General features: G+C 40.8%; 1 protein-coding gene across 2 annotated transcripts; it reads left to right on the top strand.

Moving 5' to 3' along the window:
- The first annotated feature begins 8726 nt into the window (after positions 1 to 8726).
- On the top strand, positions 8727 to 14262 carry LOC116324126 (leucine-rich repeat-containing protein 31). 2 transcript variants are annotated; one of them, XM_039619218.1, is made up of 8 exons: positions 8727 to 8838; positions 9259 to 9382; positions 9475 to 9596; positions 9777 to 9888; positions 10996 to 11139; positions 12250 to 12438; positions 12517 to 12681; positions 13284 to 14262. In XM_039619218.1, the coding sequence occupies exons 2-8, from the start codon at positions 9328 to 9330 to the stop codon at positions 13430 to 13432; spliced, it is 936 nt and encodes a 311-aa protein (XP_039475152.1). In that variant the 5' UTR covers positions 8727 to 8838; positions 9259 to 9327; the 3' UTR covers positions 13433 to 14262. The 2 variants fall into 2 exon arrangements, with proteins under 2 accessions (XP_039475152.1, XP_039475153.1); XM_039619219.1 differs by lacking the exon at positions 13284 to 14262 and adding an exon at positions 12799 to 12935.
- Positions 14263 to 19797: the final 5535 nt, after the last annotated feature.

Raw genomic sequence — 19797 nt, 5'->3', positions numbered from 1 at the left:
GAAGACCAGTGCAGTGCAGGAACTGATGCCTTCTCGGGTGAATTCCGCTGAGAGTAAACGTAATGTCCCGCTCTACTGTACAAGACTGGTGAATGGTTACCTGGAGGGATGTACCACTGTGAAAGGGTGCTACGGAATAGTCCAAGTGATCGCTGCTTTAATTTCCCGGTCAACTATACATAAATTGCACGTCGACATGAAATAAAAAGCATTCTGTCATTTATTTGCTTGATTATGCCCTCCGCGAAGCATCTCTGCACTGCGTGGGTGATTAGTGGCTCCGTGCACACTAAGTGCTGCACACAGGGACAAGGCACACTAGGTTACGATCAGATCTTCCCTGGGCAGGAGGTGATGAACTGTATGCCACTTTTTCATTGGCATACATTAAGTACAATGTTTTATTGACTACGATGGGGCAGGTCACATACTGGTTGAAGGTGGGCAGTGTGGAGTCCAGCGAGACATGATGAAAGTCCCCTGATATTAGAAGAAGAGCTCTTGGAGATTGCGTTTGCAGTCTGCGGACCACAGAGAGTCACAGGCTGCCTCCACGGATGCTAATGGCTAATAGCTCAATGTCTGTGTTGTTGCAGAGTTGTTCTTTGACAGCAATGTGCCCAGGGGTCCCACAACTGTCTTTAACAAACACTGCCAGCCCCTCCTTTCCTCTCACCGCTGTCTCTCGTCCTGTCCGCCCGCAGCATCTGGAAACCGGCAGCTCCACACTCATGTCCGGAGTTTGCGGTGTTAGCCAGGACTCCGTTAGCATCATAATGCTACACTGCGGTAGCGCAGCGCTAATAGCTGATCCCTCAAGTAAACAAGCGACCCATGCGCCACAAAGTTAAGGTCTTGTTACAGAAAAAGCATTCCGTCGTTTGCTTGTTTCATCATGCTTTAAACACATCAAAATGCATAGTGGGTAACAAGCACTGGTACTGAATAGGCAATCACTTAGCAGCAAGGTGAATCGGTGATGCATTAGTGTGGTCTGCACTTCCTCTTCTTTGATTGGGTGAAATGAGTTGAAAGTAATTGGATGAGGGAACCATGGGGAGTGCCCTGCATAATTTCAATAAAACGCCGTTTTAAACGCCGTTACAGCTGGCACAGAACGCCGTAAAAACGCCGTTTTTATGCATCTTTGAACGGCGTTTTCTGCCGAGTGGCGGAAAAACGGCGTTTCCGTCTGTCTTTGAACGCCGCTTTTACGTCACTCGGATGGTGCGTTCAGGGCGCCATGTGAGAGTCGGAAAAACGGCGTTTGTCGAAACAGAACGCCGTTTTTTCGGCGTTTTGAATAATTAAACGGCGTTTTTTACGCCGTTTCTTAATCAAACGGGTTAGAAAAGTGGCGAATTTTGGCACTAATGGCTTGCCATACAAATCCTGTCTCTGTGCTGCGTGTGTGTAAAAACAGGTGCACCTGTTTTGGCGGGAAAAAGTACAGGGCGTCTCTGATTGGTGGATTCAAATTTAGCAGCTCCCAGGCTGCTTGACTGACCTAGAAACTTGCTTGTCTCTCCCTGTGTGTGTGTGTGTGTGTGTGTGTGTGTGTGTGTGTGTGTATGTGACAGAGAGAGAGAGAAAGGGAGGGCGAGAGAGAGTTTTTATCGGAGCATCTTATTGTATGATTTTAATTCAATATATTTAGACTGGTTGACTGAATTTGATCCTGTGTGTGTCTCTCTGTGCTTGTGTGTTTCCATATGTGTCCATATTTGTGATTGCGTGACTGTTATACTTTTTTTTGCTGATTTTTTTTTCATTTAACAATTACATTTGAGGGACCCTTAGCATGTTCAGCATTTTTTCAGCTGTTCATTTTGCTTTTCCAATTTTTCTATTTAAGTTATTACTATTGTGCTAAGTCATAGCATTTCTGCTGCTTTTCAGTATTTGTGCTAAATACAGCATTTCTGCTAAATCATACTATTTCTGCTATTTCATAAGATTTGTGCTAACTATAGTGTTTCTGCTAAAAAATTGTATTTCTGCCAAATATAGTATTTTTGATTAATTATAGTTTTTCTACCAAATCATAGTACAGTATTTCTACTTTTTATAGTATTTCTACTAAATGCAGTATTTCTGGGTAATCATAGTATTTCTATGTATTCCTTCCAGCTCCTCAGGGAGCCAATCCTCTGTGAGGACTGTAATTTTCAAATTGACATATCAAGTCATGCACGACTTCCCAACCAGCCAATCATATCTGAGGGCTGAGACATTCAAATTTGCATATTGAGGCCTTCATGCCTTCCCAGCCAGCCAATCACATCTGAGGGCTTACACATTCAGATTTGCATATCGAGGCCTTCATGCCTTCCCAGCCAGCCAATCATATCTGAGGGCTGAGACATTCAAATTTGCATATTGGGGCTTTCATGGCTTCTAAGACAACCAATCATCTATGTCATATATCTATAATTATTCATATTTTCTTTTAAAAAGACAACACTTGATGATTCCCCCATGTCTTCTGAACAATAGAATGTTAGACCTGAGACCTGAAAATTTCCATGACTGTTCACCAAAGCCTGCTGTGTCTTACGGTGAAACAATGATATCGATACTCCATATAGATTTAGAGTTACAAAGCGTTGTTTGAGCGCAAGTCAAAGCAGTTTTTGCTTCGCCTCTACTCAGTTATGGTGCATTAGAAGTCAAATATCTTCAATAATTCATATTTTAATGATAAATTGTCAACACTTTAAGATTCCCCCATCTCTTCTGAACAAAACGGTGTGAGAATGAGTAGTCAGCACAAATCCTGTCTCTGTGCTGCGTGTGTGTAAAACAGGTGCACCTGTTTTGGCGGGAAAAAGTACACAGCCTCTCTGATTGGTGGATTCAAATTTAGCAGGTCCCAGGCTGCTTGACTGACCTAGAAACTTGCTTGTCTCTCTATGTGTGTGTGTGTGTGTGTGTGTGTGACAGAGAGAGAGAGAGAGAAGGAGGCGAGAGAGAGTTTTATGGGAGCATCTTATTGTATGATTTTAATTCAATATATTTAGACTGGTTGACTGAATTTGGTCCTGTGTGTGTCTCTCTGTGCTTGTGTGTTTCAATATGTGTCCATATTTGTGATTGTGTGACTGTTATACTTTGTTTTGCTGATTTTCTTTTCATTTAACAATTACATTTGAGGGACCCTTACAGGGTTCGTACGGGTGCTTGAAATCCGGGAAAGTGCTTGAATTCTAATGTCCTCTTTTCAAGGTTTGAAAAGTGCTTGAATTTCAGATGTGGTGCTTAAAAGTGCTTGAAAATGTGACTGTATTTCATTCACAATAAATAGCTATCTGATTGAATAGTTTTCTTATCAGATAGAGAAATAAAATGAGTCGCAAAAAGCAAAAGCAAAATTTCCCGCCTGGGCTGCCTTGCGTCTGTTTCAACGTGTGACCCCGCCCCTCCCTCGGACAGTCGGGGATGAGTGCGCTAACATACCTGTAGGTTGCTGTTTTAATGAGTGTTTGATGGAAAACAACAATGGCGGAGTTTATGTTCTCCAGTCGCATGATAGGTGAGTCCTAGTAAATAATTTTCCAGTATGCGTGTATGCGTTACACATGCTATTTTTTTTAAAATTATGGTTATTATTTTGCTAGCTACCAAACTCGCTGGAGAAATGATTGAAATGCACTGAGTGTGATGCAGTATGGCAGCGCTATTACGGAATATGCTGTGAACTTAGCTAACATTACTTAGCAGTAATATGAGTTAATTTACTCAAGTGAAAGTTTTAAACATTAGCCCGGTACATAACTAGCTAACTTAAGGCTTTCTGATTAACCCTCTGGGGCCGACGGACCCAGAGCCTCCATTTCAACTTGGGTCGAACGTGCAGACTTCAAGCTATATACCAGTTTTTAAATTGTGTTGATAGGGCACGTAAAACCGATGTTTTTGGGGGGTTTCTGAATAAAACAGTGGCGTTTACTCGGGAAGAAACGGTAAAAACGGCGTTTTTTATGGAGAGCGCTAGCAAACACGCTTTGCTTGTGAGTGAAAAAAGAAAAAAAACACTCCTTCCCTATTGGTGGAAAAATGTACCATGTCGACCAATCAAAAAATGATATGGCAACATGTGGTATTTGGTTGTTTGGGGAGAGAGGAAAGAGAGAGAGCGATAAAGAGAGAGAGAGTTTTGATACGTGAGAGATTTGTGACGTTTATCATGTCTGGAGTCTCAAGTTAGTGTGTTGTCTTGAGTAGTTAGTGTGTAGTGTAGTCGTTTTGTTTTGTGTGTCAGTTCTACTAGTGAACGTCACAGTTGCTGCAAAAAAGCCACCAAAGGCAGGTTGCAGTGTAAACGCTGAGTGACACACCTGGGCCCTGTTTCAGAAAGCCGGTTTAGTGCAAACTCTGAGTAAGTATACCCTGAGTTAACGAAAACTCTGGGTTTTCGGTTTCACAAAGCGAGTTTAGATTAATTCTGGGTGAGTTACTATGACGACACACTCCGTGAAGCTAACCTGCCCCCAGCAGGTTTACTTCAACTAACCCTGAACTTCTCCGCCTCTTTGTCGGAAACCTGACTGTAGGAAGTGTCAGACATGGCGTGCCCTTCCTTGAAGAGCCAGTAGATGTTGAAGCCCAAATTCTCCGCAGAGCTCTCCGCCGGGAGAGAGTGATTAGAGCGCGTTTGGACATTTTATCATGTCCTGATGATTTTCTGTGTGAACGTTACCGTTTTTCAGCACAATCTATAATTTATTTGAATAACATCCTCAGGCCTTATATTGCTCATGTGACACATCGCGGACATTCTCTCAGTTCTGTACATATTATTTGTATTGCACTTCGTTTTTTTGCAAACGGGAGCTTTCTGTATAATATTGGTGACGCTGAGCACGTTTCCAAGGCTACCGTCTGTCGGGCAGTCAGGAATGTTACAGTTGCACTGAAACGTCTCCTGTACTCGTTTGTGGTGTTCCCCGGTCATAGACCCACAAGATTTATCAAAGAGGGATTCCACAAAATTGCAGGTATCAGGATGAACAAAACTTAATTCATGATGTGGTGATACTACTACTTAGATTTTACATTTATTTTCAGGGCTCCCAGGCGTGATTGGCTGTATAGATGGCACTCACATTCCATTCTGCTGCTTGAAGTGTTCCATTTCCAAAAAGCATTTTTTTATTTTCTTGATCAAACAGGTCTTGTACAGCTGCTTTACAGGGAGCTATTGAAACACAGAAAATAGCATTGACATTCATAGTACATGCCTACTTAGGTTGGTTGTAAATCAGTGCTGAACATCTTACTGAGGAAAGGTTTGTTGGAGAAGTGGCTGGACCCTCTTCCTCTACATTTTTTATATTTCATTTTTACTTGCTGCCAGGAACGTTTGGGGCCTGTTGGGTTGCACATGCGCTCACATCACATCACAAAATAAAATGTATAAAATAAAAAATAAAATGAAATATAATAAAATAACGTGTTAAATGGGTGGAAATCCCTAGATCAATTTTTAAATTAACACTCACGCATTGACTCTGTCGGCTATGTATTGCCATGCATGCTCCCTTTCTTTTGCAGCTGAGGCTGTGTTACTTTTCCGCAAAATTTGCATGTTATCGGCATATGCTGCCATCAGAATTTCGGCCTCAAGCGCTGTAAAATACATTGGCCGCGCCTTCTTTCCCTCCGTCTCCATGGTGACTCGCTTAATCTGTGCTCCACTAATCGGGGCTTTATGCGCGTGCTTAACTTGGGGTTAAAGCAACTCCGCGTTGATTGAACTAATTGTTATCAGCCTTTCTGAAACCGAATATTCCGAGTTGGACAGTTCGGGGTTACTCAACCCTGAGTATCATTTTTAACTCTGAGTTTTCTAAACCGGCTTTCTGAAACAGGGCCCTGCTGTCAGACCTGCAGGTTTATCCCTGTGCTGTTCTCATCTGTCTTATAGTGGACACTAACTAGTTTTTGGAGTTGCATAAATAATTTGTGTGCCTTCTTATTTGATGCAGCACAGCTGATTGTTCTGTAAATAGTTTGAAATGGTTATATAAAAACGCCTGAGTCTTGGCTGCATTTTTAGGTAAATAGTACCATATAACTGTTGTTTGCAAAACTTGTTCATATTTTTTTTTAAAATGTCCAATTTCTATTTGCATTTCAAGTTATGAAAATCATTCCTTAAACATGCTTGTGGTTTTTACAGTCAAAAATATCACTTTCTACTTGTATTTTATATTTTGTCTGAATTTAGATAAATTGTGCTGACACATTATGTTAAAATGAGATAATAACAGATTGGCAAGATAAACAGTTTTTAAAGGTGAAATATAGAAGCCAAATGAAAAGTAGGCAAAAACGGCCAATTATACCCTGGAGCCCAGAGGGTTAAAGGCTAAAAGCAAAGTTGTCACCAAGTACTGTTTTATATTTGTGTGTTTTGCTGCAGCTTTTTTGCGTATTAACTTGGTGCCTTTGGGTGAAATAATGGTAATATGAGTGATCCATATGGTCACAAAGAATAGCCAGTTGTTTCTGTGCTACCAAAGTTCCCCAGCTTTCATTCAAAATGTGTTTATCGCCACCGACACATTAAACTACTTAAACAGTCAGTGCTGTTCTCCATGCCTGTCTGACTTGATGTTATTAGCACAAACACTTTAAAGGTGATCATTTAGGACTTCAGGAATAGTACAGACAGCAATGTAGTTAGCAATAAAACAGTTTTATTGGGAAATAACTTAAAAAACAAACAAACATCTGTCTCCTATTTTTTTTGCCACACAGGAAAGAAGCATCAATATCTAGACTTATTTCTTTTTTTTCATTTTTCTTTTTTCAACAGGAGAAGAATATCTCTAACAAGTTGATTTGTTCACATTTGCACATCTTAATTTTTAAGTGAAATGTGCATTTTGAGTTTATACACTAAGTATATAAGGTGACCGTTCCTTTTGCAGTATTTTTTTGTGTGGTGCGTTTTCTATGTCTTAACAAAAGGGGAGCTAAGGTGTCTTTTCACATGGTCTTACTGAGGTGATGCAAATTGAAACATGCATTCTCTTTTTTTTTTTTTGGGCGGTGCGGCGGGGGTACTGGAAAAGCTTAAAACGGATCTTGAAAGTGCTTAAAAGTGCTTGAATTTGACCCTGAAAAAAGCGTACGAACCCTGCCTTAGCATGTTCAGCATTTTTTCAGCTGTCCATTTTGCTTTTCCAATTTTTCTATTTAAGTTATTACTATTGTGCTAAGTCATAGCATTTCTGCTGCTTTTCAGTATTTGTGCTAAATACAGCATTTCTGCTAAATCATACTATTTCTGCTATTTTATAAGATTTGTGCTAAATATAGTATTTCTGCCAAATATAGTATTTCTGTCAAATTACAGCATTTCTGCTATGTTGTACTGTTTCTCTAAATCATAGTATTTCTGTAATGTTTAAGAATGTTTGGCTAAATATATTCTTTCTGTTATCTTATACTATTTCTCCTAAATTCTTGTATTTTTCGAGAAGTTATCGTGTTTCTGGTAAGTTACAATATTTCTGCTAAGTTCTGCTATGCTGTTGTATTTCTGCCAAGTATTATGTTTCCTCTAAGATATTACAGTTCTGCTAAGTTACTACATTTTAGCAAAGTTCCTTTGCTTCTGCAAAGTATTTACAATTTCTGCAACTTTTCAGCTTTTTCAGCTAGTTTCAGCAGACAGCTTCAGCTTTAAAGCATCCACACTGCATTTTCGCAGGAAATGCAAATTTTTCTAGTTAATTAATTGGGGTTTTCTTGCTGCTACTGTAGGGTCTCTATCTTACAGTATAAAGCAACATGAGGAGACGGTTGTGATTTGATGCTATATTACAAATATTAAATTCAGCTGAATCTTAAAAACATGTAATATAGCATCACATCACCATCAAATCAACAACTGAAAAATAAAACAAAATAAAAAACCAAACCTACATTGAAAACTGTTTGTGATTTGTCTTGTGCTTTCAAAATATATTGTCAAATATGAAAAGCTGCATTTATATGCTCTGGTCAGTAGTACTGGTACTGCTATTTTAATGTAAGCAAACACAGGGAGCATACACCGATGTGTAAGTACTACAGATGAAGATGCAAAGAAACCATGAAATAATTAATGAAATAGTGAAGTTTATGAATAAAATAAACAACTGTAGCACCGTCTCAGTCTCATTGAATCGCCCCTCTGCCTCTTCCATTCTAGCATCAACTCTTTTTAACCCTCGTCTAATATGTGCATATTGTTTGTTGTTGTCTTTCCTAAAGTCACGAAGCTCTTTCGGGATATTCAGGAGGCTGGTTTCGTCTGTATCCGTGCCCTCTGTGGCTAACCTTAGCTCAGGAGAGTAGCTCCTATCCACGTGGCTTTTCTCTGTCTCCTGTTCTGTCTGAGTTGTGCCTCTCAAACTTCTTGTGACTACCCCCGTTTCCATATTTAAAAGCAATCTCACCTATTATCAGAAAGATTACCGTATGTTATTATAAGAGAAATTTCTCCCACTTCCTGGTGTTTGGAGTCTCTACAGTAAGCAAATGTGGTAAAGGGTGTGGGTGATTCTGGGATTGATGCAGGAGGGCGACAGAAATAAAAAGTAAAATATTAAATTTTTGCTGTTATTGACTTTGCTTTACAATATCAAACACTGAGCCAGATGCACAATAGTCATGTACATCACACGTAAACACATTAATGTAAAAAACACAGAGGTTAGGCCATGAAAGTGTGTGTAAAAGAAGTGTTTATGTCTGTCTTGCAGTTTCTGTTCCTGTCCGAGGTTTGCAGTGGAGAGCTCAGACCACACAGGACCCCGTCCTCTCCAAACCCTGCTCAGCTCTCTGGTACCAGCACACCCACGCACAACTGGCCACCTTAAAAAATTGTACAGTTTTGAGCTCGATAACCTGCAGGTGAAAAATCTGTAGATCAGTCATCGCTCCTCTGTGGTGTTACGATGCTGAATACAAGGAGAATAAAAGTGGATTATAATCGATACCAAAACGGATCTTTATCCATGGAATCAGTAGCTTAAAATCAGGAATTTCAGGCTTCATTATCATGGTTAATTTAAGAAAATAAATAAAAATAGGTGTGACCATATTTGACGATTATGAGCTAATTCAAGCAAGTAGAAAACGGAATAATAATTATCCATAACTGTGGATGAACTGGCCGTTAGATGAACTGCAGTTTTTTGTCCTTTGAGTGTGGCAGGTGGCTTCTTGATGGCTCACACCGTTCCCCTCTCTCAACTCCTGCAGGGGGCAGTGTCCAGCTCTCTCACCTGTCTGCAGCTGCATAGGAGGGCGGAGTGAGTGGCAGCTCTGCTGATGGAGAGAGGCGGTCTGCAGGCAGGAGATCACGTCGCTCTGGTGTTCCCGCCTGGTGAGAGACGATGCAGATGTTAAATTTACTTTTCAGGTGACAGCACCTGGACACTGCAAGCATCGTTCACACCAGTGTGTCTCCTTCTGCAGGTATAGACCTGAGCGCAGCCTTTTATGGCTGCCTGTACGCCGGCTGCGTTCCCATCACAGTGCGACCGCCTCACCCTCAGAACATCTCCACAACCCTGCCCACTGTTAAGATGATTGTCGAGGTCAGACTCTTAATTTGTCTGTTAAACCGATGCGGTTTCTCTATCAGTCGGACCTCCAGGGCTCAAGCTCTCGCTCCCAGCTAATTCCAGACTCGTATGGCTCTGGCTGACTTCTGATCTCCTCTGGGGAAAACAGGGAGCTTAATTTCTTCTTCTGTCTTTCTCTTTCTAATTGTGCAGGTGAGTCACTCGGCGTGTGTGATGACCACCGCCGTCATCTGTAAGCTGCTGCGCTCCAAAGAAGCCATGGCCACGATTAGCATCAGGAACTGGCCCCCAGTCCTGGACAGCGGTACAGCGTTTCATTCATATCCGCACAGGGAAATCACGCTCGCATTAAGTACTTTAATTTAACGTAAATGCAGGTCGTGCACAGCCGCCTCACAATGCAGTCTGAGTAGTTCTGGTTGCAGATATAAACCTAAAGAATGCACATTAAATGAAATCCTCTGCTGTGATGAAACCTGCCTTTACAGCTCCATCACTCTGTGATTTATCGAAAAATAAAAACTTGAGGTAGCTGCAAGTCTCTTGAGTTCCCCACCACTGCTTTAGAGAATCAAAGCACCAGGAAGTGGGAATAATTTCTCCTATAATAAGGATTTTTAGGTCCCTGATAACAAAAATGATCAGATTTTATCCAGTTTGGTAACTTTTACATCACTAGAGAGGAAAATATAGCCACGTTATTATAATTACTATGGTTATTTTTGTATTTTTGGAAAAGAGGTTGCCCAGTTTTGATACATTTGGAGGTTTGCAGCAGAGACAGAGTCACGTTTTCTGCTTATTTTAATGATATTTTAATGACTTTAGAAACCGGAAGCCTGATTGTTTGTTTTTTACATTGAGACAAAGTTTACACAGAAGGACTATATAGGGTCTTTTTTAAAGTGACTTTCAGGGATTTAGGATCTCTGAAGAAAAACTAAATTTTTATTACTTAGAGATTTTTCAACATCTAACAAGGACAGACAGGACAAAGTTATATTGTCCTGATTTTTGCATAACTTTAAGAATTTGAATATGAAGAGAAGAAAAGATCCATGAACGTAATGATTCAAAGGGTTCAAATTTTTTTGAATTTATGTGCTTCAATATATTTTTCGGACTGAGGAAAACAGAAAAAAGGTTAAGTATTCTGAAGAGCGTAAGATTATGAAAAAAGTAGAGATATGAAATATCCAGATTTTAGAGGCCCAGAGAGGTGAAGAGCAAAGCAGCAAAGAGAGAAAGCTTTGTAAAGTAGCTTTATTTATTTATTTATTTATTTTTAAAAACGGTGCGTAAAATCAGAGGTTCATAAACAAAATACAGAGCTCAAGAAAATAGAGTTTACTGTGGAAAATCAGTTTACAGTGACATGCTAAGCCCTGTGGGTGTGTATCGTGTGTTTCAGGCTTTGCAGCGTCAGCAGAGAGTGAGCGGGACGTCGGCTGGGGTCGAGTGTGTGTTTTCCTGAAGAGACTCGGGAAGAAAGCCGACAGCAGGAGCCTCAGTTTGGCTCACTGTGATCCGAAGGCTACAGACCTGCTGGAGCTTGGTACAAAAACACACATACCTGTCACACAAGACAGACACGGTATCTGTCAGATAACTGCATTAAAAATACTCCCAAAGGCACAAACACAACGGAGCCTCCCAGCACACAGCTAGTTGATGCAGCTTCATTTCAAGAGGCGGTCAGCATCTAAAAATTAAGTCTGAATAAAGTAATGTGACTTCATTGTAAGGTGTCAGCTGGCAGAAAGGCAGACAGATGTTTTTCTTGCCAGAAAAACTTTCTTCTCAACAACGTTGCTGCTGCAGTTCCTCCCCAGGTGGAAGAGATGGACATCTCCTGGATGCGAGTTGATTGGTGGATTGGTTCATCCACTGAGCATAAGCCCTCGGTTTTACAGCTTTGATCAGTTCATCCACTGAGCATTTCGCTTTGAAGCTCTTCACTACATCCACTGCGGACAAGCGTCAGTGGCGGTGGTCTGCATTTACTGGCTCACAGAGAAATTTCAAACTAACTCACAGAAAAAAATTCTGTCTTGAGAGGATAGATTTAGCTAATTTATCTGAACTCTGTTTACTTTATGAGGAAACGATGACCATATAAGGAATATCCCCTCTCTGTGAGATGATAAAGACTCAAGGGTAAAAAGACAGTCTGAATCTGAGTGTCTAAAGCGGGCTGAAGATTAGTTTACCTACACCGACCTCATTATTAGTTAGATATATAGTATAGTTATATTATAGAAGAGAACATAAGGAGCAGCAGTTTGGATCCATTTTAACAGTGCTGTCAGTTGGTGTTTTATTATTTTCTTGTCTGTTTTTTTTGCTGTTTCTTCGTTGATACATTTGTATGGATGAGGTTTTCCTGTTCATAAATCTCTCAGGAGGAATGGTGGCTGCTCTGCCCAGACTCTGTGTGCTGGACGTCTCTTGTAACGCTCAGCTCACACAGGAAGTGGACACTGGTGGCTTCAGGGAATTGGTCATCTCTCTCTCACGCCACCTCCCTCACCACGCTTCGACTGCAGGCCTGCGGTCTAACGCCTGACAGCCTTGATGCTCTAACGCCTGACAGCCTTGATGCTCTCTGTACAAAGATCTCTGGATTTTTCCTTTTTATTGCTACTTTTGTTTTATGTCCTATAAGAGTCTCGGAGGTGTGCTGCAGGTGGTTCACTCCGTTGCCTCCCCTCTGTGGGAGAGCTGGACCTGTCCTGTAACAAACTTCTAGCTGGTGGACTGAGTCGCCTCACCTTTCACCTGGCTCACGTCACACACCTGGAGAGACTCGACCTCCACCTGTGTTGCCTCACGCGAGATGATCTAGAGGCTCTGAGTGAGTTGCTACGAATCTCACACGCCGGACACTAATCGCATGCACGCTGCAGCAGTCATGTGACTCGTTGTTTTCCAGTCCAGGTGCTGCCCTCTCTCACTGCACTGACAGAGCTTGATGTTTCATCCAATAAGGAAGTGGGAGGTGTGGTCCACCCGCTGGTCTCCGCCCTCCCTGTGACACAAATGAGGCGGCTGCCATTCAACAGCTGCTACCTGAGCAACGAGTCCTTCACTGCTCTGGGTAACACACACACACACACACACAGACACACACACACACACACACACACACACACTTGTTTAGTTGTAGAAGTTTTCCTTCAAGTCATTCTCCCCAAATACCTCTTCCACCCTCTAGCCTGAAATGGTGAAAACTTTGTGTTTATGCATCAGCCCTGGCGGTGCCCTATCTGCGCAGGGTGGATATTTCCTGGTGTAAAGTGGTTGGCGGTCACTTGGCGCCCTGCTGGATGCTCTGCAGCCATCAGTCATCAGCGAGCTCCGTCCATTGCAGCTCTGCGTAACTGACCACTGATACTTTTTCATTTCAACATCTGGGTAACTAACACACAACAACATTATACTTTTTTTTTGGACCCAGAGTTGTTATTCTGTAGTGGATCATTAGGCTACATAAATGTACATTAAGACAAGTAAAGCCTGAAGGAAATTGATATTTCTTTCATTTATTTTATGCTGCCAGCATCTGTAGCTGTCGTATAAAACAAAACAATGAAACTATTCGGTGTTATTTTTGTCTCCATCAGAAACATCGTGAACAAAACAGTAAAGTGAACAGGCATAAAGTGATCAGTTATCAATGGGTCCTCTTCCTCTGTGCAGCTGCCGTGTGCAGACGGGGCTGTCTCTCCTCACTCCGTGCACTAGATCTGTCCTACAACAGCTTGGTGGGAGACAACGGTTGGTGCAGTCTGTTTGCAGCAGGAGGTCTGGGCTCTCTGGAAGACGTGGATGTCAGTTTGCGACCTTGAACCTCTGCTCCGTGCTCAGCCTGGCTGCCCTCTCTGCTCCAAGCTCTGCCTCAAATGCCGGCGCTGGCTCGACTGGCCATGCAGAGGTGGACAGCTGACTGTCAGGAGAGAGAGCAGCTGAGGTACTGTCTAAAGAAGAGGAGCGTCCTGCTGGAATGGGATCCAGATTTACAAGACACATCATCAGCATGTAAAGGGAACAGTCAGGAGAGCCTAGAAGAGAGTCAGCCTGAGGAGTAGGGAGCAGAAAGCCTGAGTTATCTGATCTCAAATTAAAAATCATCACAGAGAGATTTCAAAAGAGCATTAGGGAAGAAAAACGCAATCAGGTCTGAAAAACCTTCTGATTACAAGTAAATTTGTCCAAACATTTGTACACTGTGACCAGCTGGGACAGGTCCTCTGGGACTGACCTTGAGTTTTACAATGTTGAATTCTTTGTTAGGTGTTTACAGTATCGTTTAATACTCTTTTGTTCTTGAGCATGTTTGGAGTCTTTATTCCGTGGGGTTTATCCCTGTGTCTGTTTCCCTGTTGAGTTCGATATTCACACCGGATGTGTCCCATTTTATTTTGGCGGTCAACTGTCAGAAACATTTCATGTTTAGTTTTTCGTCCCTCTCCTCTCTCATTGTCATTGATCATCTTCACCTGTTTTGTTGGCTTTCTGTGTTTAAATGGTGGTGTCTTCTGTTTATGAAGGACAATGGAATTAATTTGCTTTTTAATCTCATGAACTTTATCATTCTGCACTTGGCTCCTCATTTCATGGACTTTGTAATTCTGCAGTCAGACAACAGCCTAAATAAAGATTCACCTTTGTTACATCTCCCACTCATTTTCGATTGTGCAAAAACTGCATTCAGCCATTACAAAAATACTTAAAAGACTTTGTTGTTACAATTTTTCAACAATTCATGATGAACATGCCACAACAACTCAGCTGACAGACGGGTTTAATGCTTTTCATTGCAGTTTGATTACAATCGGGACATCAGAACAGAATCAGAGATGCTGATTAGATACAATGTAGCTTGCTTCAACACAATGCTCAGGCTCTGGAACCAGTTTCCCAGATAGGGTCTGTGCAGCGGGGAGTGGTTTGTGGCGCAGCTGCAGGGGAGGCTGACAGAGTGCAGCTCCATCAGTTCATCACGCCTCCCCTGCATAAGACGTGTCGGGAGCTGAGGTTGTTGTGTGTGGGGTTGCAGCTGAAATCAATCAATCAATCAATCTTTATTTATAAAGCATATTAGGTAAAACCTAAATGAATAATATAAATAGAATAACAGGATAGAATAAATAAGCATAAAATAAATAAATGTTAGGCAAAAGCTAAATTAAAAAGGTGGGTCTTGAGCCTGTTCTTAAAAACATGTACGTTCTCTGTGGCCCTGAGCTCCTCCGGCAGGCTGTTCCACAGTCGAGGACCATACCACTGAAAAGCTGCCTCTCTGTGAGTATGTGTCCTGACTTTAGGGACAGTCAAAAGGCCAGTACCAGAGGACCTCAGGGTCCGCGAGGGCTCATATGGTAGAAGCAGATCTGAAAGATAAGAAGGCCCAAGACCATTAAGACATTTAAAGACCAATAAAAGAACTTTAAAATCGATCCTGAAATACACGGGGATTCAATGCAGCGATTCTAAAACCGGTGTAATGTGGGCCTGCCCTCTGGTCTTCATCAGCACACGAGCTGCAGAGTTTTGTAAAAGTTGTAAAGGTGAAATATTCTTTTTGGGGAGACCAGAGAGCAGGGCATTACAGTAATCAATGCGACTGGTAATAAAAGCATGCATCAGCATCTCCGTGTTGGCCCGAGAGAGAATAGGGCGGACTCTGGCTATATTTTTTAGATGATAAAATCCAATTTTGGTTACATGTTCAATATGTGGGATAAAACCAAGCTCAGAGTCAAAGTTGGATACAGGTCTGTAGTTATTAAAATCATTACAATCCAAATTGCTCTTCTTCAGAAGGGGCCTCACCACCGCTGTTTTAAAGGCAGCAGGGAAGACCCCCGACTGAAGAGAGCAATTCATCATGTAAAAAAGCTCAGCTTCAAAAAATCCATAAAGTGTTTTAAAACGTGAAGAGGGGATTGGATCTAAAAGACATGTGGTGGGTCTCAGTGTGGAGAAAACCTTCTTAAGGTTCTCAGCATTAACCAGGACAAAGCTGTCCAGTGTCTCCTCAGGTGCAATCCAGCCCTCAGATGTGTTTAAAATCATATCACGAGAAGAAGAACATCTGATGGCGCTGATTTTTCCCCTGAAGTGGTCTGCAAACTGCTCACAGACTGAGTCTGTGGGGGTTCTTTGGGAGCTGTTGAAATCAGGGTTAATTAAATGATCTATGGTGGAAAAGAGGACCTTGGGATTATTTTTGTTATTACTGATTATTTTGGCAAAGTATGAATTTCTTGAATTCCTTAGTGTATTATTGTACATTTTAAGTTGCTCGTAAAATATTTGATGGTTGATTGCATTTTTATTTTTCCTCCATCTCCTTTCTGCTGCCCTGCAATTTCTTTTGAGTTTTTTGACTTCTTCGTTTCTCCATGGTGATACATGTTTTACGTTAATCTTTTTGGTGTTGAGTGGAGCAACGGAGACAAGGCTTTTCTTCAGTTTGCTGTTAAAATGATTAAAAATAAAATCACAGGGTGCAGGTAAAATCACAGGGGGGCATTCGTCTAAAACCTTGGTAAAATTTGCAGCCACTTCAGAGGTTAGATAGCGCCTCCTCACAGTTCGCACCGAAGTCTCCCGCTGAATAAAACTGGTGATGTTTAAAAAAAAAAGCAACCGAGTATTGTACGAACAAGCAACCGGATAAAGAACTGTTAGAAAGAGCGAACTATGTGGTCGTGTGGGGGATTCGCTTGTCACAGTGTGAGACTTTCCACACTCGCCACAGCTGAATGGTCTAACTCCAGCATGGATGAGCTGATGTGTTTTTAAGTGACTAATTTGATTAAAAGACTTCCCACACTAACCACAGCTAAAGGGTCTGTCCCCACTGTAACTTTGTTGTCGTCTTTTTGGCTGCTTCATGGTGGTAATTTTCTTTCCACAGGGATAAACTGTGTGGTTTACGGGGGCTGAGTGACTTCTGTTGGTGTCATCAGAGCACCGAGGTATCAGCTGGGTTACACCCCTTTGCTCCTGTAGTGACAAAAGCCATGAGTTATGGAACAAGAGGAACCTAAAATTGATTTATTATAACATGGGAACATGCATGCAATATAGTATAAATAATAAAAACAAAGCTTATACAATTTTACAAAGCTTGAAAGTCAGTATTTGGTATGACTGCTTTTAATATACTTCTGCTTAAAAGACTAGCACTACCACTTAAAATACATTCTGTGTTAGGAAAAGGTTTTGGTTTTAACATTACAATGTAAGATTTGAGATACATGCATCTGTAGTGGAAGGAACAGTCTAAATACACTTTCAAAGATGCTTTTTTATCCTTTTTAAAGAACTCATTTTATTCATGGCTCATTGAGATGTTTTTCTGCTTCTTTGTCAGACTCATCTCTGACTGCCAATCACCTGTGACACCAAACACACCTTTGTTTTCCCATTATTACTAATAATAACCAATATAAATAAGTGATTTGTGCTGATTCAATGGTTTGTTTGTCTGATATGTGGTTTTGTATTTGACTGATGTCATTTAACCGCACTGTACATTGGTCAAGTATGTTTAATAATAAACATACAACATACAATAAACAAATAGGGATCAAATTTAAATCTCACTGACTAGGAAGCACACAGTGTTTGTCATTTTATATTAACTTTACTCTGAAACAATTTTAGCATTTTTTTCAAGTCCCCAGTGTTTCCTGATCCTTGGAGCACTCCTGGTTATCTGCTATGGTGGAGGTGGCCAATGTCTGGAGACAAATCGTTGTTCTGGGGAGCTGCTTTCCTCCAGTTACTTTACATCAGAATAGAAAGCATGAGAACGACCCTGATGGAAAACAGAAACAGCATCCAGATAAAATATCAAATAAAGATTAAGCAGCCAAATTCTAGCTCTGGTTCGATGCTTACATTTGGAGGACTCTAGACCACAAACTGAGAGAAACTCTGTGAAGATGCAGAAACACATCAAGTTTTGCAAACAAGCATACTATTTTTATAGTTAACTAAACTTAGAGTTTATTAGAGTTGAGTTCCTACTCACAGACAACTGAAACATTCACATTTGGAAAGCTGACTGAATACATTTTTATTTGATTAATCTAAAGTTGTTCTTCTGTGTCTGAAAACACCCACTCCCACTAACTCAACCTGTGTTGTCGTCTGCTGCTGTGGCCTACAGTAGCAGAAGACAACACTGCAACTGTAACGAAACTGATTACAGCATTATTTTTAAAACCTTTAGTGAATTCAACGTTCCTCAAGATTTTTCAAGCATCCACAGAAACTTTGATCGTGTGCTACAAATGGTAGTAAAGCTGACATCCATCACAAACAACCCACATCATCCTCTGCATGAGTCTGTGAGTGTGCTGAGCAGATCCTTGTCAGAGACCAAAACACCCTCACTGCAGGAAGATCATTGATCCCAACAGCAGTTAGACTCTATAACTCCTCAATCACGCTGTCATGAATCACTGGACATTTACCTGGTGTGCAGGTATATGTGTATGTATATGTATACATGTGTATATTTAGTGTGTAGATGTGTGTGTTTGTGTGTACATGTCTATACTTATAGATACTTTTAGATATCTATTGCTTAAATAGTAATAGTAATGACAGAATTGGTAAATTTATTTCTTGCATTTCCACAACACTCTATCCATAGTCACATACTGTGTATGCTACTGTTGTATATAGTGTATTATCTTATTTATTTTGTAGTTGTTTATATTTTATTTCTATTTTTGTATTTTCTTCTGCTATCTCCACCTGAGCTGAGGTAACGCACAAATTTTCCTGCCGTCGATCAATAAAGTCTAATCTTCTCATTGACTGCATTTCTGATGGAGATGAGAAGTCATGCAGGACAGAGGTGAGAGCCATGACATCATGGTGCCCTGACAACAACCTGGTGCTTAACATCAGCAAAACCAAGGAGCTTATCGTGGGTTACCTAGGCATCAACATCAGCGAGGGGTGTCGTGCCATATTAAACCATTATACACCTTAATAGTAAAATAAAAAATGTGTTTAAATTACAAGAATTAATATTTATTAACGTCTCTTTGTGACGTCATACTATGATAATGACTGCCACAAACAGAGCGTCCTCCTGTAACCATGGTTACGGGAGTTTGTTGCAAGAAGTGTTGTGAATCTCGCTGAGACAGGGAACCTCTGAGAGCCTCAGATTAACCAATCAGATCGCTGTCTCCACTTCTCCTCATCCTTCGTATCATCAGACTTTTTTGGTTCACCCTGCAATATCACCGGAAAATGACCCAAACCCACTGCCAATGCATTAAAAGCATAACTGGATAAAAATAAAAAAAAAATCAGTCATGGATTGGCCTTCCCAGAGCATGGACCTGAAGTGGTGTGGGATCATGTTAACAAAGAACACAAAAAAGGAAGTCAACATCCAAAGTATTTACAAGAAAGCTTGTCTAAGAGAGTTCAGCCTGTGATGTAGAATAAGTGTTCATGCAAAATTCTGACTTTTAAGCTTGCTAGAATAGTATAATCTGTTTTTGCTTAATATTCTAGATTTTTCATACATATATGTATTTGCATCTTTCAATAAATCACTGCACCTATTTCACCTTTTCCTAGCACAACACAAAGAAATGATGGGTGAGTAAAAACTTGGTTGCAAGTTTTACAAACACTTCTTCCATGTTGACGTGTATTTGTAACTTGGATTAATTTTTTCCACCAGTTTGTACGGTACTCTGTAATATGTTGTATTTCAAACCTCATACAGGCATGCATGGACTCTATGTGCTAGTATAGTGTTTCTTTTAGTTTTCACCAATGTTATACAGCATTAGTGGGAGATGTTCTGGTGACCGATGCACTTTAATTTCTCACATTGTTGCAGTATTGTGTCCTACATGGTTACTTCAGTACACAAGAGCTTTAATATGTTTTGGCACATTTTTCTTTTGTACTTGTAAGCAGTCCTCAAACAAATAAATAAACAAATGAAAAGACAGTTGCCATTGTGTTTCTTAAATTTGTACAGTCTTATTCAAGCAGTATTATCAAAGCTATTCCTTTGTTTCCTTTGGAAGATCTACTTCCTTTGATGTAAGCTTCCTGCGTTTACCCATACAGTGCCTTTGTCCTTTGTTTTGTATTTGTTTTCTCGGGGTCAACATAGACGAGAGGCTCTCAAATAACTGTATATGACTTATAACAAATA

Source organism: Oreochromis aureus, linkage group 11 (genome assembly GCF_013358895.1).
Source record: "Oreochromis aureus strain Israel breed Guangdong linkage group 11, ZZ_aureus, whole genome shotgun sequence".
Classification (NCBI taxonomy): domain Eukaryota; kingdom Metazoa; phylum Chordata; class Actinopteri; order Cichliformes; family Cichlidae; genus Oreochromis; species Oreochromis aureus.
This window is presented reverse-complemented; position numbering and strand designations above follow the sequence as displayed.

What these genes read in the sequence shown, in the direction of transcription:
- LOC116324126 (XM_039619218.1), top strand. Translation starts at nt 9,328, where the DNA reads ATGGAGAGAGGCGGTCTGCAGGCAGGAGATCACGTCGCTCTGGTGTTC. An exon ending in CTGTTAAGATGATTGTCGAG is followed by an intron (nt 9,597 to 9,776) that starts GTCAGACTCTTA and finishes CTAATTGTGCAG; the next exon opens with GTGAGTCACTCGGCGTGTGT. An exon ending in TACAGACCTGCTGGAGCTTG is followed by an intron (nt 11,140 to 12,249) that starts GTACAAAAACAC and finishes ATGTCCTATAAG; the next exon opens with AGTCTCGGAGGTGTGCTGCA.